At 40.8% G+C, this 27,196-nt stretch overlaps 2 protein-coding genes and 1 long non-coding RNA gene across 5 annotated transcripts in view; 1 reads left to right on the top strand and 2 right to left on the bottom strand.

The window, feature by feature from the left end:
* CDC5L (cell division cycle 5 like) overlaps nt 1-889 on the bottom strand; it is a 38,324-nt gene extending 37,435 nt beyond the window's left edge. Inside the window, exon 1 of the mRNA XM_010973829.3 lies at nt 594-889. Within this exon, the coding sequence (XP_010972131.1) occupies nt 594-638 (45 nt within the window). The 5' untranslated portion in view covers nt 639-889. The remainder of the gene's footprint in view (nt 1-593) is intronic.
* On the top strand, nt 643-9,080 carry LOC141574241 (uncharacterized). The gene is made up of 3 exons (XR_012501152.1): nt 643-777; nt 6,594-6,720; nt 6,834-9,080. It is a non-coding gene; the product is annotated as an uncharacterized LOC141574241 (long non-coding RNA).
* SPATS1 (spermatogenesis associated serine rich 1) lies at nt 4,607-27,196 on the bottom strand. Of its 3 annotated transcripts, XM_074348836.1 has the most exons (9): nt 27,093-27,196; nt 26,659-26,844; nt 19,646-19,793; nt 16,316-16,443; nt 14,760-14,921; nt 10,259-10,379; nt 9,087-9,149; nt 6,512-6,627; nt 4,612-6,261 (listed from the first exon to the last, which is right to left on the bottom strand). In XM_074348836.1, the coding sequence occupies exons 2-9, from the start codon at nt 26,780-26,782 to the stop codon at nt 6,233-6,235; spliced, it is 891 nt and encodes a 296-aa protein (XP_074204937.1). In that variant the 5' UTR covers nt 26,783-26,844; nt 27,093-27,196; the 3' UTR covers nt 4,612-6,232. The 3 variants fall into 3 exon arrangements, with proteins under 3 accessions (XP_074204936.1, XP_074204939.1, XP_074204937.1); XM_074348835.1 differs by having other exon boundaries at nt 4,607-6,627; XM_074348838.1 differs by lacking the exon at nt 14,760-14,921 and having other exon boundaries at nt 4,610-6,627.

Genomic DNA, 27,196 nt, shown 5'->3' with positions numbered 1-27,196 from the left:
ACAGGCCTATCTGTTTGTCCTAACTGGCTTCTGTCCAGGCTGAAGCGTAGTGACAGGAAGAGACAGGCCTTGGGATCTGTCGGGAGGGCGGACAAGTTATGCTTTGATAACAGATAATGAGGGATGCGGACATAAACGGGCTCTTAGAATCTGGCACTCAAAGTGCTTCCCCTCTGCCAGAAAGTCAAAGAAAAAAACAAAGTTGTGGCAACAGCACGTCTTTATTTCTGAGTATCAGAGAGAGGCACGGCGCCTGGGGTGGGGAACGGGGGTGCCCCAGACTCTCGCTGTTGTCCTGTCTCCCCTTTCCACACCGAGTTCACCAGGGCGGAGGGCGCGTCCTCAATTCAACAAATGTTCCCTGAGGGCCTAACGAATGCCCAGCAGGTAGTCATGTTGTTAAACCACGGTCCCTGTCCTGGAGGTGCTCAGAAAACGCAGGACTGGGCACAAGGTAAAGGCCCAGAGGGTTGGCCCCGCACAGCCCCCCACGCAGACCCCGCAGGCAACCTCCCCGCCTCCCCGACCTCCGCGCGTGCGCATCAGGAGTCGGAGGGGCGGAGGGCAGCGGACGGCGGGAAAAGGGGACTTACCTCAGTATTCCTCCACACGCCCCCCTTGATCATAATTCGAGGCATCTTGGCGGCAGGGTGGCTCGGCAAGCGGCCGAGTGGAGCTACAGAGAAGAACTAACGGCGCTACGGCCACGGGACCCAAAGCCGCCACTTCCTCCAAGCGCGACCTTCTGCTTTGAAGAGATCTACGCAGGCGCAAGAGGTATAAGGGGGGGCGGGCCCACTAGCAAGTCTCGCGAGAACTCGAGTGGCTGAAAGGAAGTTAAGTGCCCAGTTGTTAAAGCTCCGTTCTAGAAAAACTGACGGGAAACCATTAAACCACCCTCGCCAAAGCGCCCTACGCCGCGCACAAGCCCAAAACTGGTTGGAGGAAACCACGGCTCTCGCGAGATAACGGCGGTGGCTCTTGGCAGGAAGTATAGTACTGGGACTAGTCGTGACGTCACCTAGTGGTAGAGCGTGGGACCGTCTCGCGTGTAGCCCACCCTGCTGATCTAAAAAGAACTTTGTTCATTTATTACTTTAATATTAGGCATTTAACTAATGGGAATTCATTCACAGAATACTCAAGAAAAGGCAATAGCTTATTTAAGCCTAAAGTTCCTAACCTGTATAATGGAAATAATAATGTACCAACTTCATAGGGTTGTCCTAAGGATTAAATATGATGGTAAACCTAGCATAGTATCTGATACATAAGTGTTCACAAAAGTGGCAGCTGTTATTACAAGGACAACCACAAGTGATCAGTGGTTGTCCGAGAAACTCGCAGAAATGTCTTACCAGAGTTTTTCACTCAAATCTACTCAGTCTCTATGGATTAATAGTAAAGAGTTACCATCAGTAGGCACTGGTATTAGACATACTCGGTCTGGTTCTCTAATTAGCTTGGGTAATAACCTTGCTGAATCTCAGTTTCCTCATCTGAAGAATGGAGTTAACAATTCCTGCATCATAAATTTGAGGGGCATATTAATTGACATACCTAAAACCCAATGTAGTAGGGATTGCCAAACTGCCATTCCACTTCCCAATTACTCACTCAAGTTTCCTTCACCATTCAAAAACATCTCTTTGACACCAGCCTGGAAGGTATGAAATATTAGTGGACTGAGAAACACCCTGAGTATTTTTTATATAATGCCTTTCTCCTTATATTTCATTTCTCCATTTGCCTCTTCTGAAAGAGCTATGGAATTTTCTGATTGGATTTTGGGGGCTGGTTTGTTTATTTATTTGCCTTGAAATAGGAAACTGTGTCAATAAAATCACTACTTTGTTGGATGACAGTGTTGGATTATGAAGAACACAGAAACTTTGCCATATAAAATGTTGGTCCAATCCTCTCTCTCCTGTCAACTGGTTGTGTGACAGGCAACAGGCCATTTTCTCTGGGCCTCTGTTTGCAACGCTTCTCTATAGGATGTGTTACCATTATTTTCTGTCCACCCTATCCCAACATCCATTCAGTTGCTGTGGTTAGTGCCTCTCTCTCCCTCTCTCTGTCTCTCTCTCTCTCACATACACACTGGCCATTTGATTGACCTGATCAAAGGTAAGCCAGTTAAGCCTCCTTTCCAGGAATTTTGACACTGCAACTCATCTCTGCTGACCGATAAGTCTCTAACATGTGACACCCAGGAGTTGTCTGCCACCGTGTGTTGTAGCATATAGAAGAAGAAAGTAAGAAAGCGGGTCCCAGGGGCATTGAGAGGAGCAGGGAAGAGAGTATAGAGAGAGAGGTAGGTCTTGACTGTGCCACAGCCCCTGGATCCAGTATGTTCCTCAGTCCTCAGTGCTTCCCTGTCCCTGAGTTCTAGTGATTAGTTCCCATTTCAGCTTTTGCCAGTTGGAGTCGGGTTTCTATTATTTGTAAGCAAGATTCCTAACAAATCCAGAGCTGAACCAGTCCTCTCTCAGGAACCATTTCAGAGCTAACATTCCAAGAGCCCATGATGATGGCTTCTCCTTCCCACTCAGGACCACCTTTACCCCAAATGTCACATTTTTAACCAACTAGAACAAGGTGCCCCTTTCTCAAGGCACTTTATTCATAGCTGCTGGGAAACGTCACAAAATACTGATGTTTTGAGAATAAGACACTTACTACAAGAAAATTATATCTCCCATGCCTATGATATGAATTGCGCCCCTTTAGGGGCATGTGTTGTACAACCAGCTGGCCCACTGGGACAGAGCAGCCCTGTTAAAAGCTCCCCAAGGCAACCTTGACTGTAAAGCATGTCCCATCAAAATTCTAGTTTCCCTCTTGTCCAGTTTTTTTTACCATCAAGAAACTGCAGGAAAGAGCTAAAATTAGGGCCAAAAGCCCATGACATCAAGGCATGGTGAGGAGGGGCTGGGATTAGCCACCCTCATAATCTTCATCATCTCTCCAAATAAACAGATGGAATTTAAGTAGAAATACTGTGCCGCTTTGCAAATACAATGTCAAGACAGGTCCTCCAGCCCTATCCTATCTACCAGATTGCCACCCATAAGCCCTTCCGTCCCATTTAGAAAATCCTCAGGTAGTTAATGTCTGGTTTCCAGATCTAGCAAATAAAAATACAGAACTCAGTTAAATTTGAACTTTAAATAAACAACAAATGATTTCTAGTATAATTATACCTCATGTATTCCTTCTGTCCTGTTTCTGAGAGAACCCTGGTTTTTCACTCCAGCCCACACTGCGCCCAGCCAGTGGAACCTATTTCTAGCCAGATGACCACACCCATGCTCACACCATCACCATTGGCAGCTGCTCCTATGTCCTCTCCATATTTGGTGGAAACAGACACATTTCCTCAGAAAACAACCCATTGGGAATTTTGGCTTATTTGATATAAGGCTGAGTCCCTCCACACACACCAAGAAATGTTTAATTTTCATGTACTTCTTACGAAGTTCAAGTTTGGGAGCCTCAGTGTTGACTTCTCAAGTCAGGAGTGGCCGCCTCACCCCTCAAGGAGTTACCCAGCATTGGAAGGACACCAGGCATCTCAAAATGGGTCCCTAGTCATTTCCCAGAGTCCACCGGGAACTTGGCTAGCGCTAAAAGGTGCTCCATCCCACGTCTGGCCCACAGCTCAGTTCCGGGTCGAGGCATCACCGTCTCCTCATTTTCCAGCCAGGAAAGAAAAGCCTGTCAGTCAGTGGCATGATCCTGAGGAGCTCCAACTCTAAAACCCTTCACCAAGTCAAATCTTATAAACAAGGCTTTTACCTCCCTAGCTTTTGAAGACCAAATGGCTGAGAGCAAAAGGAAACAGCCTAACCAAACTGAGTACCTCGTCCTAGAAATGCAGGCAATGAATGGAATCCTACAAAACACTCATAAATCGTTTGTGGAGCTGTAAACGTTTAGATGCTAGTATCTTAATATTTTGGTAATTTAGAGCACAGAGACTATAGAAACAGCCTTGGAATTGTCTTCATTTAGCTTATTTGGACTTCAGTGCCACTAGCTTGAAAACATAATTTTCCCTCCAGTCCACAGAGGCCATTTTCCTTTTTTTCCCAGGACCTGAAATTAGAAGACCTCATGTGCGATGTGAAGCGGTCAGTCCAATGAATTTACTTGTCCGTGTCCTGTGCAGGTTGTTTCTATTAAACCTGCAAACCTCAGTTATTGGAAGTAAGAGATGAACACACACACACACACACACACACACACACACACACACACACGTTTTTATCTACCAAAGAACCTAAAGGGAAGTGAAGGGGACCTTCATGTCTAACAGGTCCAACCTCCTGTGCCTAGAAATAAGAGAGCTGGAATGGCCATGACACTCACATACTTTTCCCATGTGGCCTCTGTCTATGCCTTACTCCCCCCAAAACATGCATGCATGTGCGCATATGTCCTGGCCAAAGCTGGCAGTGGAAGGTTTCACATATCAGCTGTTAGGAGTGCTGTGGAAGAAGGCCTGGCCACTGATGGGTACCCACAGAGAACCCCAGATCCAGTGAAAACTGCCCTGACTTCCAGGGGATGGAAAGTGGCCTGCAACTCCAGAAATTCAGTCATTTAATAGTTTTTTTTTTATTATTATTAATCATCACTACTCTGGTTTTGAGCAGCATATAGGAATTATATAGATGTCCTTGAAATCTAGAGACTGCTAGCAACACATCTTCTGAAACTATATTTTGGTTGCTTTTCTCAGTACCTTTACTGTGTAGGACTCCTTCCCTCCAAAACACGAGTACCTTCTGAGAGTAGTTTCCTGTTCCACCTAGATAATCCCACCCAGAAATCCCTGCAAAAGCTTCTTTTGTGTCTGTATCGTGTTCCCCATTATTCACCCACACAGGTGGATTTTGTTATATTTTAAGTAATAGAAGCATACAAAAAATTTTTTTTCTTAAGTTGATGTATTAGAGAAAACCTGCTGGCAACTTTTTTTACTTTTTTAAATTATTTGGTTTTCTTTTCTCTTCTGGGTTTTGTTGGGGGTAGGGGTGGGCCTTGCGTCCCAGGGGCAAGAGCATGAGCACAGGGGTAGGCTGATGCCATCCCAAGGAGTGGTTGGGCACAGTTGCTGATGGTAGCCAACATGTTCTCTGCTCATTGGTCTAAGGCAACGTATGAAGAAAGCAAACATGTACTGTGTTCTAAGCCTGCCTCATTCACTGTGGCTGCATCTGGAGAGAACGCTTTGACGGGGAAAAGAAATCATGTCTCACGCCTTGGGTACTATGAGTCTCAGCATAGTCCCCAATTCTCTCTTTCCACTTTAAGGTTTTGGGAAGACCAGATCTGCAGCTCTCATTAGCCAACCGGGAAGGGTAGGGGGTCTCCTTAGTGGACAAGGAAATGGACTATGAAAATGCTGAGAGTCACAGCCTGACTGTTAAGGGTTGGCTTTCATTCCCAGTTTTTCCTCTAAATGTCTGCTTCTTGCCTGATCGATGAGAGGCCCTAAGACTCATGACTGGGGCTCACTGAGCTCTTCTCCTGCGTGACTGTGTAGACAAACAATGCTGAAGTGGGGGATGAAGCAGCAGGATTAATTACCTGGTGGAGATCCAGCCTACACATTTTTCTGACTAGTACCAAGTGAACTGTAGATAAAAATCTCAAAAAGGATGAATAAAATGAGAATAGTTTTATCAAAATTAATGAAAGCTCACATAATGTCTGCATTTTAACACTGATTCGAGGGCATCCTTAGAAAACTAAATTTAACTGAATAAAACTGAATGTGGATCTTATTTGAGTAGTATCATATCTACGTTAAATTCCCTGAATTTGATATTTGTATTGTGACTGTTAGTTTACCCTTGGCCTTAGGAGATACATACTGAAGTGTATAGGTGTATTAGGATGCCTGCCACTCATTCTCAGATAACTGAGCAAAATAATAATAGTAATAATATGAGAAAAAGAGAGAATGTGTACAATTTTGGACAAACGTTAACAAATGTAGACTCTAGGTGAAGAACATGTAGGTATTTGTTTGTCGTACAACTCTAACAAATTTTCTGTAAGTTTGAAAGTTTTCAAAATGTAAAGTTATAAAAGGGCAAAACACAGGTGATTCTGCATCCCAGTCCAACACTGGATTTTGAACAGTTACACTGACAGAAGTAGTCAATGGTTAGAGGCTCTCAGAGGACAGTCAGTGCATACTTTCTGGACTTGTTTCTTCTCAGGATTGTTTCTGAAAGTCCAAAGAACCTGTGGATAGAGGCACAGAGTTAAAGGTTGTGCTCCATGACCAGACCAACAGTTCTCAACCACACACTCGATGGTGACATGGCCATGGCCATGACATCATCTGCCCAGGGGCCACCTCGGGGCAAAGGACACCATCCACTCCCAGAGAGGCACTGCCTCTCTCCTCTCCACTGCAAAGCCTCTCAAAATCCTGCTCTTCCGGGCTCGCCTCCAGGCTTTTATACTATTCTTTGAAGGTTCTCTAACCCACCAGCAGGGAGCAAACTCTGTAGCAAGGGGACTGCTGGCTGCCAATTGTCAAGTTCCTTGACTTCCTGTATCTCATTCTTCAGCTTGTTGGCCTTCTCCTTCACCCAGAAAGGCAAGCTGTGGGAAGAAAACACCACCCTGAGTTTGAGTTGGTCTCCCATGCAAATGCTACAAACACCTTCAGCAGACAAGACAGTACATCCTCTAAAAGTAAGAAGGTCTCCAATTTTGGGGACAAGTGTCAAAAGAAAACACCGTGTTAGTTGTCACCATTTGCCCTCCCCCTACAAACTCAGATCTTTTTCGTGTCCTTCTCTGCCCAGGAAGCTGACCCCGTGCTGAACCACTTTGACTCCTCCCTGTCTCCACTTTTGAGCCAGGCTTGACTAACAGGAGGCAACAGGAGATCAGAAGATGGAAAGACAGAGGTTGGGGTGTGTCTCATCAGGCTCCTCGATTCCCACCCTATCTCCCCAGGTAGCCCAGTTCCAGAGCGGCTGCATGCTCCCCTGCCACGACTCCTTGTGAACAGCCCTTCTCTGTCTCCCACTGCCCTGTGAACCATGAGCCCCTTCCTGCTGTTTAGACTGAGGAGTAGTAAGAGAATCTCACTGTCAGGGGCCCCTGGATGCTTCGCCCTCCCACCTGAGTTCTCTCAACCTGCCCACACATCAGTAAACAGTTCAGAATCCCAGCTGAGTATGCCTTCAGCTTTCTGCCAGGACCTCAGCTAATGCAGACACCAGCATCCTCCCAAGTCTGTTGAGATTTGAAAGGTCATATGCTGGGCTGCACTGTGTGTGTTCCAAGAGGTACCAGGAAGTGTGGCTCCTTGGATGAGTCAGAGCAGGAAGATGACGAATGTTCTCATCTTTTGGCAGCTAGAATTTTCATATTTTTAGGGAGAAATGCACCATGATTAGGAAAATACTCTGATAAACCTGCTGGAGGTAGGGAAGTGCCTGTAAGAAGGAAGAGGAGGACTACCACACATAGTTATAGGTGGGAGTCCAGGTTATAATTTAAAGCTGGCAACCCAGTAGTAGAAGCCCAAGTAAGAAAAGCAGGACAAAGGGCAATATAGAAAGATATCAGCATGAAGAACCAGAAGAATAAAAACACATGCATTTCTAAACATTGAAGAAATAATTTTTAACTTTAATTGAAATAATTAAAAAACAGTGAAATACTCAGGGTAAATATAATATAATACACATAATACATGTAACAGAAACTACTATAATAGAATTGAAATCAAATCTGTCAGGTCAATAAATGCAAATGTCCTTAATTCGCCTGTTAAAGAAAAATTTCAAATTGGCTCACAAAGCAAAGTCCCAATTCTATGTCTGAGAGACAGACCTAAAATAAAGTGATCTGGAAGTCTAAGAATGGGCAAAAGCATATTAATTAAATGCAAACAAAACAAAATAAGAGTTGTAACCTTAATATCTGGCAAGGTATGATATAGGACAAAAAGAAAGAAATGAGAAAAAGAAAGATGTTTTTATATGCTAATGACTACAATTAACAATTTTGTTAATTGCTACTATTGTTAATGGTTATATTTTATCATATAAAAATATTTATATATTTTTTATAAAATAAAATTTATATTTTCAATTTTAAAATATTTTTATATTATAAAACATAACCATTAACAATAAACACAGTAATATTTGGACATTTTGACACACCAACTCTTAATCCAAGTGGACAAAGCTAATGGATAAAAATGAGTAAGGAAGCACAAGGGCTAAACAGAATAATCAATTAGATAAATCTTCTGGGTATGCATCTAACTTTGCATCCTGATGAAATAGAATGCACTTTCAAATGCATATGGAGAGAGTCCCCAAATTAAATGCATATTAGATCACAAGGAAAACTTTGATAAGTTCCATAAAGTAAAAATAATAAAAACAACATTTTCTGATGGCAAGGTGATAAAAGTAAAAACGAATTACAAAATAAAAACCAAAAAGCTCTCCTGGAAATTCAAAATCTTTCTATCAAGTAATTCTTTAGTCAAAAGGAAAACACCAACACAAAGTGCAGAATTCTTTAAAAATAAAGATAACCTACATATCAAAATTTATAAGGTTCAGAATGGAGCTGAGCTAAAATGTAAGATCAGAGGCATGGTACCTCCCTCAAATACAGGAATACTCCAATGGCTTGCGCTCTGCCTCGTCCAACTCTAACCACCATTCCTGCCTGCACTCATTTAAGTATATGTCTTTCTTTTCCAACAAACTCTTACATTTTAGAAAACAGAAGCCCTGACTTTTCACTGCATATAAAACCCATCATAGTGCACACCTAGCACAGCACAGGGCGTCGGATAGTCGGCCAATCACATCTGTTAAGACGTGAGCAGCCCAGCTGCCAGACTTCACAGGCACTTACCCTTAGAGTGTCTCACCAGAACTCCTCTCTACAGCTTGTCCCACCCACCTGCGGGGACTCAAAAGGTCCACATGCGTTAGGAGTCTATGACCTCCTCCATAGGAGAAAAATAATGATTGATATTTTCATAAAGATAGGAGAATATAAAACATGGTGAGAGAACTCACTTGGGAACTTGTGGAAGAGGCTCAAGTGGAATAAATGTATCAAATTTCTTTTCATAAGGCACTCTGAAAAACAGAAAAGGCAACCATAAAACCGGTACGGCTCCTGTGGCAAAGAGGTCATTACATTGTGTGTTCAATAAATTGTCTTATCTCCTGGTTTTAATTGTCACGTATGGGCTTCAAACCCGTTAAGGACGATAATTCTTATTATCTTTTACCATTTTTAGTAAAGATCATTAAATCAAACATGATTAATTTTTATCGCGGTATAGTTGATTTACAATATTATATGTTTCAGGTGTACAACATAATGATTGATAATTTTTCAAGGTTATATTCCATTTATAGTTATTACAAAATACTGATTATATTCCCTGTGCTGTACAATACATCCGTGTAGCTTATTTATTTTATACATAGTAGTTTGTATCTCTTAATCCCCTACCCTTATCTTGCTCCTCCCCCTTCCCTCTCCCCACTGTGACCACTAGTTTGTTCTCTATATATCTGTGAGTCTGTTCCTTTTTTGTTATATTTACTGGTTTGTTTTATTTTTCAGATTCCACTTATAAGTGATATTATACAGTCTTTGTCTTTGTCTGACTTTTTCACTAAGCATAGTACCCTCCAAGTTCATCCAAGTTGTTGCAAATGGCAAAATTTCACTCTTTCTTACGGCTGAGTAGTATACCATCGTATACATGTATTACATCTTCCTTATCCATTCATCTGTTGATGGACACTTAGGTTGTTTCCATATATTGGCTATTGTAAATAATGCTGCTGCAAACACTGGGGTGCATGTATCTTTTCAAATTAGTGTTTTTGTTTTGTTCAGAACATGATTCATTTTTAAATAATGTTTCTAAGGTACCACATCAACTATTTTTCTTTTTAATTTCTCCTCAATGCTTCCAAAGTAAGTCAACTCAAACAGTAGCCACTAACCAACAATCTGATTCAGTATGAAAACTGAACATCCTGTGTATGGTTTCAATTACACATAAACATGTGTGCATACACTAAGGAACTAGATATGGACTTTTTTAGGAATTGTCACCATCTATGTCTTGTTGAGATTTAACCCTTGCAAAATATAATTTATATGTAGTAGAGAAAAGTACAGTTCCTTTAAAGTTAAGTAAATAACTTAACTATTAACATACACTTACACTGAAAAATTCACCGGTGGGAGAGTTGATCCTGCTTTGTGGAAGCCTTTACTCTGTTCTGGGTACATGTATGGATTATCTCCTGGAGTTAACTTCGGGATTCCATTCCTGGGATCAATATCTGTGAATGATGTTTAAAAACAAAATCATAAGAAGGGCTGAAGATGAGCCACAGATTTGCTGTAAGTATCAACATGACAATGGAAATAGGATAATTTAGTGTTTTATTGCGAGGTACATGTAGGTGTCTTAATGTTCTGTTTGTGATTGTCTCGTTTTGAGGAGATGAAGACAAAAGTGTGAGCCTGTGTTTGAGACATTTTTATAAAGGTGTTGTTATGATTGCCTCAACCTGGGAAAGAAGAATAGCTTACGTCTGGATGGGATGTTTTGGTTTAAAATGAAAAGTGAATCAGAGGTATCCGCAATGTTGAAATCTTTTCACTCCTGAGCATTAGTGCACACTGAATCCTTGACTCCTATAAAGCAATCTCCTCTAAAAATATATAAACCTAAATACCTTCCCCGCCAAAATAAAATAATTAAGTAATACAATAATAAATAAAATATTTTCAAAAAGTAAATGAGATTATTATGATGATCCAAATCCCAGCCCTCACCCATCACTTCCCTCCTAACTCAAAAGTAAACATTATCCTCAATTTTGTGTTTTTTTATCCTTCCTTCCTTTTTCTTGTTTTCATAAATATTGAGTAAATGCAAAGGTATGTTTATGAAGTATTTATTGAATATATAGAATAAAATATCACAAGCACTTGGGTGCGTCTCACTCCATTTAAGAAATAGAATATTTTCTTTATATTTGAAGCCTCCAATAGGCCTCTCCCTGAATACAGCATCTTTTCTTCCCCCTACTCCAGTGGTAACCCCAACTCTACCTTTCTTACAAAGAAAAACTTTTTATTAGGGACATTTTCAAACATGTGCCAAGTTTGGGAGAAAAGCGTAATGTAACCTGATGTTCCCATCACTTAACTTCAACTGTCAACACGTGACTAATCTTGTTTCATCTTTACCCTCCTCTGCCCTCAGGGATTATTTTAAAGCAAGTTTCAGACCTCATATAATTTCAGCTGTGAATATACCAGTATGTGCCTCTGATCGATAAGGATTATTTTTATCAACATGACCATAATACCTTTCTCATATCTTAAAAAAAAGTTCCTTTATCTCATCAAATATTCAATCAGTGTTCAAATATCCAATTGTCTCATGAATGCCACAATTTAAAAATGTTTATAGTTTGTTCAAATCAGGATCCAAATAAGATCCACACAGCAATCAGTTGATGTGTCTTAAGTCTCTTTGAATATATAGGTCCTCCCTCCCTTTTTTCCTTGCAACTTATTTGATGAAGAAACTAGGTCATTTGTTCTGTAGAGTTTGCCGCAGTTGAGATTCTGCTGATTTCACCCCTTGGTACCATTTAATGGGTTCCTCTGTCCTAGGTATTTCCTGTAAATTGATGTTTGGCTCTGTAGGCTTGATTTGTTTTGGTGTAATTGCTTCCTAGGTGATGTTGTTCAATGGCTTCTTTAAGCATCAAATGTGATGATTCTTTTTTTTATTTCTTCTCTTCCTTGATCTCACAGCAACACTTGATACTGCTAAGCTTGACACTGGACACATCTTCCTTTGTGAAATTCTCTCTCTCCTCATTCTTTCTTGGACAAGATGGAGAGGCAGCATCAGGGACCACCAGTCAGCTGCCATTTTGAACTGGAATTCAACACATTTATAATAGAAAAAGGTCAATCAAAATATGTGTAATTAATGGTTGACTCTAAGCCATCAGCTATGATCAAGCCACTGGTGGAGCTCCCTTAAGGCCTAATTTGTTGCCATAGAAGGAAGAACAAAATGGTCTGTGGTCATAGGTTGTAGGGAAACAGATCTGAAAACATAATTTTTCTCTTGTATAGGCCTCCTATGGTACAGCATATTGGATCAGTCAGAATAGGATGGCTTCTGCAGTAACAAACAATCCCTGAAATCTCAGCAGCTCAATCATTGGTGTTTACTTCTTTCTCTTGCAAAGTTCACTGTGGATTCAGCAGCTCTCAAGGGTAGCTCCCTTCCAAGCAGCGACTAAAGGACCTTTTTCCTTCTTCGCCTTATGACTTAAGGTTAAGGTTAAGGCTGCCATAGCAAGAGAAAGAGAAAGTGCTGGAGGGTCACAACCAGTTCTTAAGTCTTTTTTTTTTTTTTTTTAAATGGAGGTACCAGGGATTTAACCCAGGACCTTGTGCATGTTAAGCATGTGCTCTACCACTTGAGCTATACCCACCTCCTCATTTACTTTTGATATATACTTATAGTTGGCCCAGTTCTGGCCAGTGAGACATGAGTGGAAGGAAGTCTCCCAAGGACCATATGGGAAAACTTTTCCTTCCTTCTAAAAGGGGAAGGCAACAAGAGATTTTTCTTTTTCACGTCTTGAATAAAAACATGATCCTTGGGACTGCAACAGTTCTCTTATGAACATAAGGTGACAAGCATGAAGACAAAAAAAAAAAAAAAAAAAAACCAACACTCAGAAGAATAATAACACAAAAAAACAAAATGAGCCTGTATCTTTGACAACATCGTTCGGCAACCAGACCATACAGGTCACCAAGATTCCAAAGCTTCTTGTTCATTGCATGATAAATATCTTATGATCTAAGCCTCTGATAATTTGATTTTTCTCTTACTTGTGGCCAAGAGCATGCCTAAGTAATATACAGCTAAACCTGGTCCCTTCTTGATTTTTCTCAGTTATTTCAGATTTAAACCAGCTAAGTAAATCCTTCCTGTTCTACCCTATGGCTGTATCCCAGTAAGGAGTGGGAAGTAGGGGTGTGCACAGCAGGCTTACATGACATCAAAGCTTTAGTGGAGGGCTTTGGGTCCTGGCTCACTGTCTGCAAACCACACTGGTAGCTGCTACTTTCTGAGACGTGGCATCTATTTCTATTGTCCGCTAAAATGTGTCATCAAGTCCGATCCTTTGGAAGTCATCCTCCTCTCCTCTAGAAGTCATCTTCCTCTCCAATGCACCAGGTGAAGCATAAATCTGTTCTTAGATGATCTCTTGCCTGATGGTTTACTATGCGTCACACCGTTGCCCCCGGCATGCCAGCTGTAAGCCCAGCTCTCCCAGCTTGCTCTCTCTTGCTCTCGGTACTAATGGCCACAGTCTTTACAATGCACAGAAATGCTCCTATTCTTCCACGTCTCCTGGTGAGACCCTGAGGCTGGCTTTCTGCCCAAACCTCCACAGCTATTATTACTTTCCTGCTCCGGGTCAGGCCAGAAGCCACTTCAGTTTGAAGCTCAAGGTCTTCCCCCAGCTACACTGTGAGGGGAAGCCCCAGGTAGATGCACTTCTGATCACTGCTAGATTTTGATCCTCAGGAGTCGGGCAGGATGCAGGGCTCCTCAAAGTCCCCATATCAGTGACTGCTTTCCCATCTCCTCTAGCCTGGCTTTTGGTGTCTCCTCTAGCCAAACAAAAGCCTTCCAATAATGTATAAAAGATCCAGTTATCTACATCCTCTCCAGCATTTGGGAGCAATTGTACTCCTGGGCATTTATCCCAGAGAAATGAAAACTTGTACATGATTGTTTATAAAAGCATTATTTGTAATAACTAAAAATACAGAAGCAATAATAATGTTTTACAGCAGGTCTGGTTAAACAAAATGTGGTGTATCCATATCATGGAAAATACTTGTCAATAAAAAGGAACCAACTTTGGATTAAAAAAAAAAAAGCCTTGGTTTCCAGAAGTATCTGTATCTGCTATGAGCTTCAAAGTCTAACCAAAAACTCGAAAATGAGAACTTCCTATTTCTTTCTGTTTGCATTCTTGCTACAGCAATCTTATTCTTCCCTGAAGCAATGGCTGACTCCTACACAGGTATTTCTGTAGAAGAGCGTGCCCTAAATGGTCCCTTGATACTCAGCAACTCTTTAGGGTCTTTCAATAAATCTATGATGGGTAGGTTGGGACAAAGAACTTGACAACTTACAAACTGAAGATATACATCTTCTCATCTCAATTAAGTAAGCTATGAAATAACAACATGCACTTCAGGCTAAGGTTTATGGATGTTTTCCTTGAGAGGAATCTAAAGTATGATTTAAACGCATGTGACAGGCAGCATCTAACTGAAACGTAAATTATTTTCTTCGGGCTTCAATGAAGGTTTCTATTAATAAGCATCTGAGAGAACTTATCTGATGACTTGAATGTCACATTAGCATTTTATGAAATTCAGAGAAAAACAGAAATGTGGATCAGCATATGGTGTGAGTTCTTTGCCAAAAAGTGCAGCCTGCCAACCATCCCCTTCACTTTCCTATCTTCCTGGCTGCCTTAGGGTGACACGGTAACCTGGCAGGGCTGCCCCCAGCCACGGGATGCTGGGCCTGCAGAATCACGACTCACAACTATTTTCAGGCATTGCACAGTTAAGGTCCGGGAGGAAAATATTACCGTATTTCTTCCTTCCAAAGCACTTTTCCACTGTCCTCTCTGACAGAGACCTCCGGTTGCCAAGGAAGACTCCATTAAAGAAGCACTGCTTTCCAACATGGTAGGTGTGGAGGTTGCTGCTAAACCTCGGGTAAAATGTCCACTCAGGACGTTGTCCATCTTCTGCAGGATATCAGAGATCCTCCCATCAACAATGCTCCCAGCCTCACAATGTAGTTGGAGGACAAAAAGTTGTGAAAGCCGCCCTCCCCCCCTGCACTATCTGGCTGTACCACCTTCATCAATGTGTATAATTCCCTGGTTCTACATCAGAGGTATTGTCAGCCTCTGTGGGACAGGGCACAAAGGAAGGGAAGTACGGAGAAAACTATCTAACAGCACTCTTTCCCCACCCCCCTTTTATCCTTCCCTGCAAAAATGAAGCCAGTTTTATGGTTGGAAGTGATGTAGGGTTAGGAAGCTCAGAGACAGTATTTTTTTTTTTAACAGAGGTACTGGGGATCGAACCCAGGACCTCATACATGCTGAGCATGTGTTCTACCACTGAGCTATACCCTCACCCTCTCAGAGATAGTTCTATAAGCACTATGATTCAACCTTTACTCTAACAAGTGTGTAGGAAGAACAGACTGCCCATCAACTAGTGAGGCGCCGGGACAACCATGGCATCTTAACCAGATGGTACATGGTGCTGGCAGCAACAATGGCACATAAGTGGACTACAGTGACACGGGGAAATGTGTGCATGCGATTAAGGCCAACCAGAAAGCCTGCTGTGACATCTTAGGCTAGTTACTAGACCTCTCAGTGTCTCTGTTTCCTCATTGGACACTCTTCCTGTAAAACTGCTAAAGTGATTTTAAACAATAAAAGATCCCCTAAAAGCTCTAGAGTTGCTTGAGAAACTCTTGGGCTATTTGATGGCCAAGAAGGAACACAGGCTTTGGAGGCAGGCAAGTTTTGGGTACTAATCCCATCCCTCCACTTTCTAGCTACGTGTACTTGTATGGGTGACTGAATCTCTCCAAGCCTCAGTTTCCTCTCTGTAAAATGGGTAGGTCTATATTAGCCACATAAATCTACATGTATGGACACAGAAAGAGGTCCATGATCTGTTTACTTTGAGCAGAAAATAATGTGTATACTATTTTCTACTAGTGAAAATATGGTGGCATACTACAATCTATAAATTCATATATACATACATACATGTTTCAAAATTCTGGAAGAATATATATCAAACTCTTCACAGCTATGGGGTGAATGGAAAGATTATTGGAGAATATTGGGGAAGAGGTTTTTATACTCTAAATATTTCTTTATTATTTTAATCTTTTGCTACAGTAGTTTTATGGTTTTTATATAAAGGCATTTATATAAAGGCATTATTTTTGAAAAACACATGACTATAGCTCCCCAGCAGAGGTGTTGTGAGAACTAGAGACGAAGTGTGTTGAATGCCTGGCACCTCAGTGAATGGTACCCAACAGTATGGCAGACTTCTTGAAAGACCCTGGGTGTAGAGGTGGGTGGAGGAGGATCTATGACTTACTCACTTGTCTGCAGCTTAAGCAGGCTGAATTCCTGGGGATATTTATCCTTTGGGACTTCAGGCAATGAGGTTTCAGAGGAGTGATCAGAATGTGAGGAGGAGGAGGAGAGCAGATCCAAATCTGCAGCAGGGCTGGAGAGGAAGCAGAAGGATTAGCTTCTTCTATGTGCTTAAATCAGCAGTTAGAACCTGATCTTATAGACCTTACACTAGAATTGGCCTCACGGATGAGAACTAAGATTGCTCCTTGGTAAAAGTCCATGAGTATAATATTTATTTATTCATAATCTGAGGGGACTGAAACATATGCAAAGGTGCATGCTTAAAAGCAGTTTGGTGTCAGAAAGTTAAACATAGAAATACCATATAACCCAGAAATTCCACTCCTGGCACAAACCCAAAAGAATTGAAAACAGAGTCAAATAGATACTCATATAAGATGTTCATTGAGGCATTATTCATCAGAGCCAAAGGTGGAAACAACCCAAATGTCTGTTGACAGATGAATGGGTATATAAAATGTGGTATCTACCTACAATGGAATATTATTCAGACATAAAATGGAATGAAGTTCTGATACATTCTACAACATGGATGAACCTTGAAAACATTAAGGTAAGTGAAATAAGCCAAACACAAAAGGACAAATATTGCATGATCCCACTTTACCTAGAATAGGTAAATTCCTAGAGACAGAACGTAGATTAGAGTACCAGGAACCAGGGAGAGGGTAGAAGGGAGAATTATTGCTTAATGGGTACAGAGTTTCTGTTTGGGGTGATGAAAATGTTTTGAAAATAGTAGTAACAGTTGCACAACATTGTGAGTGTAATTAATGCCACTGAGTTGTACACTTAAAATGGATAAAATGCAAATGTTATGTTGTATATACATTTACCACAATTTTTTTTAAAAAAAGAATGATACATGTTAAGACACAGATGAATCTTGAAAACATTAGGCTGAATGAAAGAAGCCAAACACCAAAGACACATATTGGTGACTCCACTTATATGAAATATTCAGAACGGGTAAATCCATAGAGATAAAAAAGTAGATTAGTGGTGGTCCAGATCTGGGGGGATAGGGGACATGGTGGGGTGAGTGCTAAAGACTATAGGCTTCTTTGGGGGGGGCGATAAAAAGGTTCTAAACTTGACTGTGGTGATGGTTGCACAACTCTATGAATACACTAAAAGCCACTGAGTTGTACAATTTCAACTGGTGAATTACATGGTATGTGAATTACGCTTCAGTAAAACCGTTAGTCAAAAAGATACACGTTCAATAAAGCCAGTAAATGGAAATTAAAAAAAGAAAATCAGTATAAAGAGACGAGGAAGAAATAATCAAAAACAAACCTAGACTGAAATGGTTATAATAATAAAGCATTATGTTTAGCGTCGAACTTCCTGGCAGTTAAAAAGGCCTGCAACAAACTATTATAAGTGTCAGCAGAAAGAGCGTCCCTTCTGGTCTAAGCGGCCTTGCATTTGATAGACAGTCTTGGACAATGTTTTTAGGTATAGTTATCTGTTATCAAGTCATAGGATCTTTTTTCATAGTATTACATTGCCCTTATATTTGAACAGTTTCAAACCAACTTCATATTGGTTGTCTTGCTTGCTCCCTAGGAACAATCCTGTGATACAGGTAGGGCCGATATAATCATTTCCATTTAAAAAGGAAATGGGCCCTCAAAGAAGTTAGCGAGAAAACGCACCCAGACAGGGGCAGAGCTGAAAATGCAGTTTAACTCCAGACTATGTTGCCTAAAAATCATAAAGAAACCTAGTTCCAGGGAGGGGGGTATAGCCCAGTAGTAGATTGCATGCCTCGCATGCACAAGGTGCTGGGTTCAACCCCCAGTACTTATATTAAAAAAAAAAATTTATAATAAGAAGAGGGGAGAGTAGAGCTCAGTGGTGGAGTGTATGCCTAGCATGTAAGAGGTCCTGGGTTCAATCCCCAGTACCTCCATTTTATAAACAAACAAAAAAACCTAATGACCTCCCCTCACCAAAAATCAAAAATTAAAAAAAAAGGATCCTAGTTCCATAACTCACAAGTCTTATATAGCTTGATCTCCAGTTTTAAATAAACATATCTAGGGTATCTTTGGATTTCTGTAGTGTGTGGGTAGAGCAAAAATGCAGTAACTCAGAGTGCCCCCACCCCAGTTCAAAACATATGATAATTTTGACACTGGGGTAAAATATATCTCTCCTAAATATTTTTTTATGTATTTATGTTTGCTGAACAAACTCTGTAGAAAAGATTGCAAGGATAAAGGAAACTTTCCAAAAGAACTTTAGAAATATCCACTTATTTTGTTTACTCAACAAACATTTAATAAGTATGCTTTATGGCAGGCACTGTTCTGGAGACTGGGGATCCAAACAGTCCCTGCTCTCAGGAGCTTAGGGTCAAGGGGGAGGGACATGGAAACAGATAAACAGGTGATTGTAGAAGAATAGGTAAATGCAGAGTTGGAAAAAGTAGATTTTGCAAAAAAGCTCGTATGATCTTAATTGTGAAAAATAAATACAAATTTATATGTATAAGAAAGAAATAGATTTTTTTCTCATGCATTTGAAAAAAATAAAATGTTAACATTAGTCTCTAAGAGATGGGATATTGTGATTGTTATTTTTAATACTGTTTTTATATTTTCAAAATTTCTACCAATGAACTTAAATTACTTTCATTATAACAAAAATTTGTTTAAAAAAGGTTTTCAAAACTTTTTACTGTAAAAGAAATATAAACAGAGAAAAGTACATAAAACATAAATACAGCTTTACAAATAATTACGAAGCCAACATCCAGGACGAGAAATAAAACATAGTCAGCCCTTTCCTCCCACTTGCCAGAAACCATCTGTGTGTCTCTTTCTTAGAGAAGTAACCACTATCCTGACTCTGACTGTTATGGTAATCACTTCTTTGCTTTTCTTTAAGATTTACCACCTGTGTATGTGTGTATTCCCACAAAATATATAGTTTAATTTCCCCTGATTTTGAACGTTGTAACGGCAAGCCCTTATTGTATGCCAGGAGCCTTCAAATCACTTTGTATGCATTAATGCTTTTAATCCTCCCAGGAATCCTGTGAAGTATTATCTCCATTTTGCAGATAAGAAAGCTGAGGCCCAGGGAGGAGAAGTCATAACTGCCCAAGTCCACACAGGTACCAAGTGACACAGTGAGATTTGAACCCGGTCTAGCTCCAGAATCTACGCTCTTGACAAACATGTCACATCACCTCTCAGACTGTTGGCTCCCTGCCCAGAATTTATCCCAATGCTTACAGCTCTTCACTGGACCTTACTTACGGTAGGTAAACAGATGCTCCCCTGGGGCTGAGAGGCACACTGACACTTGGACCTGTTTCAACAGAAGATGAGGGACTGACGTTTCTGCCAGAGGATGTTGGGTTGGCAGAGCATCCCTTAGATTCCAGAAAATCATTCTGTTTAGTACCTGCAACACATTGATATCACCATTTGATTACATTGATGAAAATACCTTCTACTTTATCTTTTTTCCCAGATGATAAATAATTCCTATTTTTTTAATAATTTATTTTTTAAAAAACTTAACATTTGAGCATTTATTGTGTACTGCAGACCATCTTACATACTTTATCCCATTTAATTCTTATAACAACCTGCAGACATATGTATTACTTATCCTTCCATTTTACAGATGAGGAAACTGAGGCTCAGAAGGTTACACAACTAAGATCATATAGAAAATAAATATGTTGGCTCAGATTGGATCACAGTTCTTCTAACACTAAAGTCCAAAATCCTAACCTCTGTGCCAGACTGCTAGCCCATCCACATAGCTCACCTACTCTGAACTAGGTGGAAGAGAGAACATCTGAATCGAACTCTACACCACTGTGCATTGTATTGAGCATCTCAATACAGTATCTCAAAGGATTTGTTCAAAGAAAGACTAATGAATATAGCTGGTGACCATAATCCAAAGAAACGTCTCCAGAACTTCAATGGGTTCCCCTCCCATGGCAGTGTCATCCTTCATTTATACACATCTTCCCCACCAGACTGTGCCCTATTCATCTTAGGAGCACTCAGAGCCATGCTTGGCCCAAAATAGATGTTCACTAAATGTTTGAGTGACTAAATGGAAAAGAAGTATAACTTCCCAACCACCCACCATGGCAAGTAAGGGAGTCCTGAAAGCCAGTGACGGTCAAATAGAGAAGCACAACCCATTACTTTCACTCTGCTCTACAGTGACTGATTCCTGAAAGTCAGTCTGTTCTCTCATCAGTTTAGAGGTGTGTGCCTTGTCCAGTCACTTAAAAGAAAGTCAGATGAATGGATATTACACTTCTTTATGCATACCTTCCTAGAGCATAGATGCTCCATAGATAAAATAAAAGTTCTCGGTTATAAGAAAATTCCAAGAAATAAAAGGCAGACTTCTCTGATTCTGGAGCACATTTTTAGACTGACTGCTGTTCCACCCACACAGTATCCTGCTTCACGAGTATATGGTATCTACTAGGCACGTGCTGCAAATTCCCACCAACTAACAATGTGGCTGCTACTTAGCCAATTTTCTATCCTTTTCTTATCAACTCCCACTCAGATTCGTACAGCAGGTAAATCATATCTTTTCCATTCTTGTCAAGTCCTAACCCTATCACCAAACCCTTTACTCCTTTTTTTCCCCCCAAACCCTTTATTCTTAACAGGACTTTGCCTGTGACTCTATAAAGTTTAAGGGCCAGCTAGCTACCTCCTCCCACCACGATACATTCATTCTGGGATGTCTCAGGGCACAATATAAGGACTGTTGCATCAGAGTTACTTGAGAGGTCTGTTAAAAGTTCAGACTTCTAAATCCCATTATAGACCTATTACACTTGAATCTAAGTGAAGCCAGGAAACCCACCCTTTGAAGTGGTCCCCCTCCCCCAGCAGCTCTCAGGCTCACGCTTGGCAGTGAATTTCCTCCTTTTCCAGTCCAGCTCCATCACTGCACTGCATTCTATCCCCATCCCTGATTCCCCACATTTGTGCAGTCATGAGAATCACCTTCAGGAGCTTGTTTGTTCAACATGCAGATTCCGGGGCTCCAACCCAGACCTACAGGGGAAGACCCGGGAATCAGCACATTTAAGAAGCACCTCAGGTGACCCTCAGAGCCAGCCAAGTGTGGGGAGAGCTGTTCTGGAACATGGCACGGACCCCACAGCAAGCCCTCGGTACAAGGAGGTTTGAGCATTTGGGATGGAGTGGAGCCCAGTGGAGGGGCCAAGAAGGGAACAGAGCTGTGAAGAGACAGCACAGATCCCCAGCAGCCCCATATGCGGAGTTACAAATGCAGTGTCAACAAATATAACACAGATCACACTCTCTGTCCACAATGCAGTACTAGAAATGCAGTATTAGAAATCAATAATTAAAAGACAGCCAAAGAGCATCCATAAGCTTGGAAGTTCAAACCACCCCTCTAAATATTTCATATAGTAGAAGAAAATATAATGGGAATCACAAGGCACTTAATGATCAACGACATAAATACTATATATCAAAGCTTGTGGGATCCAACTAAAGTAGTCATTAGAAACTAGAACCTCAAATGCATGTACTGTATTTTACTGAATGTAAGACACCATCCATTGGAATAACATTATTATTTTATGTACCACGAGGAAAAGAGACTGCCAATTAAACTGACACATGCTTTATCACTTAGGATTTTTATTTCATACTTGCTGAAGCACCCTTTTAGAATTACTTAGATATCGACTTTAATCACATATTTCTCGTGTGCATATTTAAAGAAGGAAAATATAAGCCAGATAAATTGGCTAAGGCATTCTTAAACCTCTCTCACATTCAAGTCTGATTACTGAATCACTTTTCAACTCAACCCCTAATGTCCACATTTTCCACCTAAATCAACCTGAGTGCAACAAGAATGAGAATCTAGGTGATGGAGCATTTCTTAAGTGAGTGCTCCTCTCTTGCCTCTGGAATTTTCTTCCAAGCCACGGATACACCTTCTGCATTATTCAGTGCTCATCCAGCGAAGTTTACTTAGGACAGCAGCCTCACACGGGCTACTGCGCGCACAGCACTCGTAACACCAATCCAACTTCAGAGACACAAACTGTGAAAAATGTCCATCTTACAACTGACTGATTATAGTGTTGAAAAAAACGAAGAATTCCAAAATTAATGGCCTAAGCTTTCAATTCAAGAAATAACGGGAAAAATGACAAACCCCTCAAGATGACAAGAGAAGAAATCATCAAATGAAAGGAGAAATGAATGAAATAAAGAAGATTATCAGAACTATGGTTTCATGGAAAAAACTAATAATGTAGATAAAGTTCAAGAAAAAAAGTTAACACAAGTATACAGGATAAGAAATGAAAAAGAGGTCATAATTACTAATAAAATAGAAATAACTTCACACATAAAGAAATTGAGTACCAGAAATATCAAGTAACTTGCTCAAGACTACAGAGCAATGGAGTGTAACTTATAAAATGTAACTGAGTGTTACAGTAATCAAGATGGTACTGACAAAGATAAACCAATAGAACAAAGTAGAAATGTAATGTAAATGTAAATAGAATAAACTTTTATGTGATAATAGTGAGTGAACCATCTTATCTCAGAACCATAAATGGATGCTTTATTCAAAAAGTATTGCTGAAACAACTAATTAACCATTTGGAATGAAAATAAAATTAAATCTCTCTTATCCCAAAATAAATTCCAAATGAATTATGAATTTGAATGTAAAAAAATTAAAAGGTGTACATGAAAAAGTAATAAGTAAATGTTTATATAATGATAGAGTGGGGAAGTTACTTCTAAGAAAGATATCAAAAATAGGCAAAATAAAAGAAAAGATGCATAAATTTGAAAGCATACACATTTATAACTTCCATAGCAAGCTATAAACTGGGAGGAAATTTATAATATACATAATCAGAAAAAGTTAATAATCATGATAAACTATGGGTTTTTATAAATTTATAAGATGAAAATAAATATCCAAGATAAAAAAAGTGGGCAAAAGATTAAATAGTTCATTACACACACACACACACACAAATAGCCGATATACATTTGGGAAAAAACTTTATGCTTCCTAAGCTCTAGTTTGAAAAGATACATACACCCCAATGTTCACAGCAGCACTATTTACAATAGCAAAGACATGGAAACAACTTAAATGTCCATCAGCAGATGGCTGGATAAAGAAGTTGTGGTATATTTATACAAGCAACATGGATGGACCTGGAGATCATCATACTAAGTAAAGTAAGCCAGAAAGAGAAAGAAAAATACCATATGAGATCACTTATATGTGGAATCTTAAAAAAGACACAAATGAGCTTATTTACAAGACAGAAACAGACTCACAGTCATAGAAAACAAACTTATGGTTACCAAGGGGGAAAGGGGCTGGGAAGGGATAAATTGGGAGTTTGAGATTTGCAGATACTAACTACTATATATAAATTAGATAAACAACAAGTTCCTACTGTATAGCACAGGGAACTATATCTTGTAGTAACTTATGGTGAAAAAGAATATGAAAACAAATATATGTATATGTATGTATGACTGAAACATTATGCTGTACACCAGAAACTGACACAACATTGTAAACTGACTATACTTCAAAAAGAAAAGTTCATCCTTCCTAACTATCAGAGAGCTGAACTTAAAACAAGATACTGTTATTTGTTATCGGTTTGCAAAAACCCAAGGGTGGCACAGCTTGGAGGAGTGGCATTCTTGTGCATTGCTGGTGAAAATATCTCCACCTTACCAAAGAGCAGCTAGGCCATTTACGTCCTCCAAAGCCATTGAGAAGCACCCTTTTCATCCAGGGGTCTAGTCCCAGAAATATATTTATGAAGAAGGTATGAAATGTACGTATAATGGTGCAGAAAGCACCCACAAATGTAGAGAAGAAATCAGATCAAGGGCAGAGATGTCCTCTAGGTCGATACTCATATGTCAGTTCTGAATTACTTATCATAGCATTTACTTATAGTAATATTTACCCATAGGTTTTAGCAGTGGCTGCCTTTTCGTAGCATAAAAATATTTCACATTGTATATTGTATTCCGCTAGAGGACTGGAGAGTTCACCAAAGCAAGAATTGGTTGCAATGGATGGTATCAGAGGGGATCTCTCACAAGTTTTTTTGGTTTTTTGTTTTTTTAATTTAAGAGGCAAAATGTATATGTATTAAGCAATCCTCAGCAGCAAGCAGTGAAATCACATCTACAAATTTAGCCCATTTTCTTGTTTGCTTAAGACGTTTTATGTTGGCAACACTCTACAAAGTGGCCTGTGGCTACTGTAACAGGGAAGACTTTTCTGACCTGCAAGGGAAGAATGCAGTCTCCCTGCTAAACTGGCAAGTTGTCCAGACCCAGCTGACTCCCGAATCTTCCTAGAAGTAACTCAGCCCCAAACATGACCTGGAGGTATCCACACAGGGCCTCAAGCTGTCCCTCCACATCACCTCAGGTAGAAGAGGGCAGAAATTGCAAGTCTGAACCCTCTCATTCTGATACTGATGCTCCCACTGTATAGAGTAACAAGTTACTTTAAGCAAGTCAATGACGTCTCATGCCCAGTTCCCAAAGCCTGCCCAACTCCCTATCTAGCACTGTAGGCAGGGGTGAGGCACTGTAAGCTAAGGAACGTCCTTCTTGAAATGGCCACCACTGATCATGATAACTGTTATTCAAATGCAATAAATATCCAGTAAGCCGTAATACAGAAAATCCTAACAAGTCACTAAAATACTATGAGACAGAAAAGATGTTCCAACCAAAAGGACCAAGAGAAGGATCTGATGACTAGAAAGGAATTCACGAGAAAAAGGAGAGTTTAGAAGAAAGTCTGTTTTTTTGGTACCATCTGTGGAATTCACGATCATTATTTCCATTTCCTTAGGCAGGAATAACACCTTATGTAACCAAGGCATTTTTCCACTCATCATCTCAGCTGACTTACACAATAGCAAGTCTGGCAGGGAGAAGATAATACATCAAGCCAAGCTGGCTTAATGTGGATAGTCTTTCCCCAAATACTGTTTCTCACCCTGCTTATCTGCTCAACAAATGACCTAAGGATCTAGGACCAGGGTTTTTAACTCCTTTTTTGGATCACAGACTCTTCCGAGAAATAATGAAAGCAATGGGCCCTCTCTGCTGGAAAAATGCATATACACCCATTTGTCCATTCATCTTCAACTGGTTCACAGAGCCCCTTCCTTCCTGAAACCCAAGGACTCCATGTGAAGCTAAGCTCAGATGTGGTCTTCTGAGTGAACACACCTACACAGCAGAAAAGGAAGCCATGATCTTCTGATAACATAGTCTGGGGATCTCAGGGGCTGGTGCTTTTCCAGCACCCCTGCCTCAGAAACATGAAGCCCCTCTACCCACCCTTAAAACAGCAGCTCCCTCCTTTACCCCTGGTCAAACTGGAAATGGCATAAAGGTCTAGAGCTTAAAGCTAGAATCCCAGAAACTTTTTTCCTTGCTATACTAGCCACATTGGGCAATTATTGGTTCTAATCCTTTACTGGACACCCATGTGTAGGTGAGTGTGGTAAGTGACACCTCTCTCCTCTCCCTGCACTTGTGAATGAAGAGATCACAGATCTGGAATACAGAAGACCAGAGACGAAGCTCAGATTTGATGGGGCAGAGACGGAACATTCTAAAATCCCTTTTTGCAGCACGAAGGCCACTCACCTATATGTACTCACTTGGAGGTTTTCTGAGAGACTGTGGCTGTTCTGCTCCAGGGCACTGTTCTCTAAAGGCAAATGTGCCCCCAAACCTTCTCCTCAGCCTTAAGAACCAATCACGGAGCTGCCATTCATTAGTTAATTTAAACCTTTCCTTAAAGTGTTCATAATCTCCAACCCAGCTGTCCCATCTAAAGAACAGTGCCACAAATCTAATATATGAGCAAAGGGAAAAAAAAGAAAAAGAAAAAAGGGCCAGCGCTTTGGAGGCTGGAAGACTTGTGTCAAATCCCAGCTTCACCGTTTTATTGACTGAAGCACTGGACAGGTCAAACCTCTGGCCCCCTTTACTGTTGGTAATAAACCTCTGGGCTGTTAGGAGATCCAGGGACGTCATTTATGAGAATCTCTGCTTTGATGCTGCTCTCTGCCTTATCAAACCTTGGGTTAATACAGACAGAAGTTACAATTGAAGTAGTGGTTTTTACATGTTCGCTAATGCCTCCTTGCTCTAGTAGACGGGTATGGCGACCAAATCCCATCCAGCCCTCCTGATTCCTTCAACTCAACTGTATCTCCTCTCCACCATGGTCATGCCAGAGTCTTTCTCTTGAACCTTCTCCAGCTCTGTACTGCAGATCGCTGTGTTGATACGGGGAAGATGACAACACGGTGGACCGTTTCCAGTGTCCATGGACTCCACTATGCACGTGTTGATTTTAAATATTAAAAGCAATCAGGAGACAAAGGAAAGTCCTTTGTAAGAAAGGCACCAATCAAAACAAACAAACTCCACCGGCCATTGAAAGTCAAGAGGGCAGAATTGGCCTCAATCAGAACTTCCCTCCCTCTGCCAGGGCGTTCCTGGGTTTGGATGCCCGCGGAGCTCCCTGGGTTCTCGCCCTGTCCATTCGGTGCTCCCTCCTTTCCACCCCCGGATCTCCCACCCCTACCCCTAGGGCAGGCCTGGGCCTCTGAGGGGGATGAAGCCGACATTAACGCACCAAACAGCAGCTGAACTGCCGAATGCCAGGCAAGGAACCGAAGAGCTGAGGGCAAGAGGGAAGCCGCCGCCGCCGCCGCCTGCGCCTCCCACGGAGGCGCGTTC

The sequence above is a fragment of the Camelus bactrianus genome, chromosome 20, assembly GCF_048773025.1.
Source record: "Camelus bactrianus isolate YW-2024 breed Bactrian camel chromosome 20, ASM4877302v1, whole genome shotgun sequence".
Classification (NCBI taxonomy): domain Eukaryota; kingdom Metazoa; phylum Chordata; class Mammalia; order Artiodactyla; family Camelidae; genus Camelus; species Camelus bactrianus.
The sequence above is the reverse complement of the archived record's forward strand: the minus strand, read 5'-3'. Positions and strand labels throughout refer to the sequence as shown.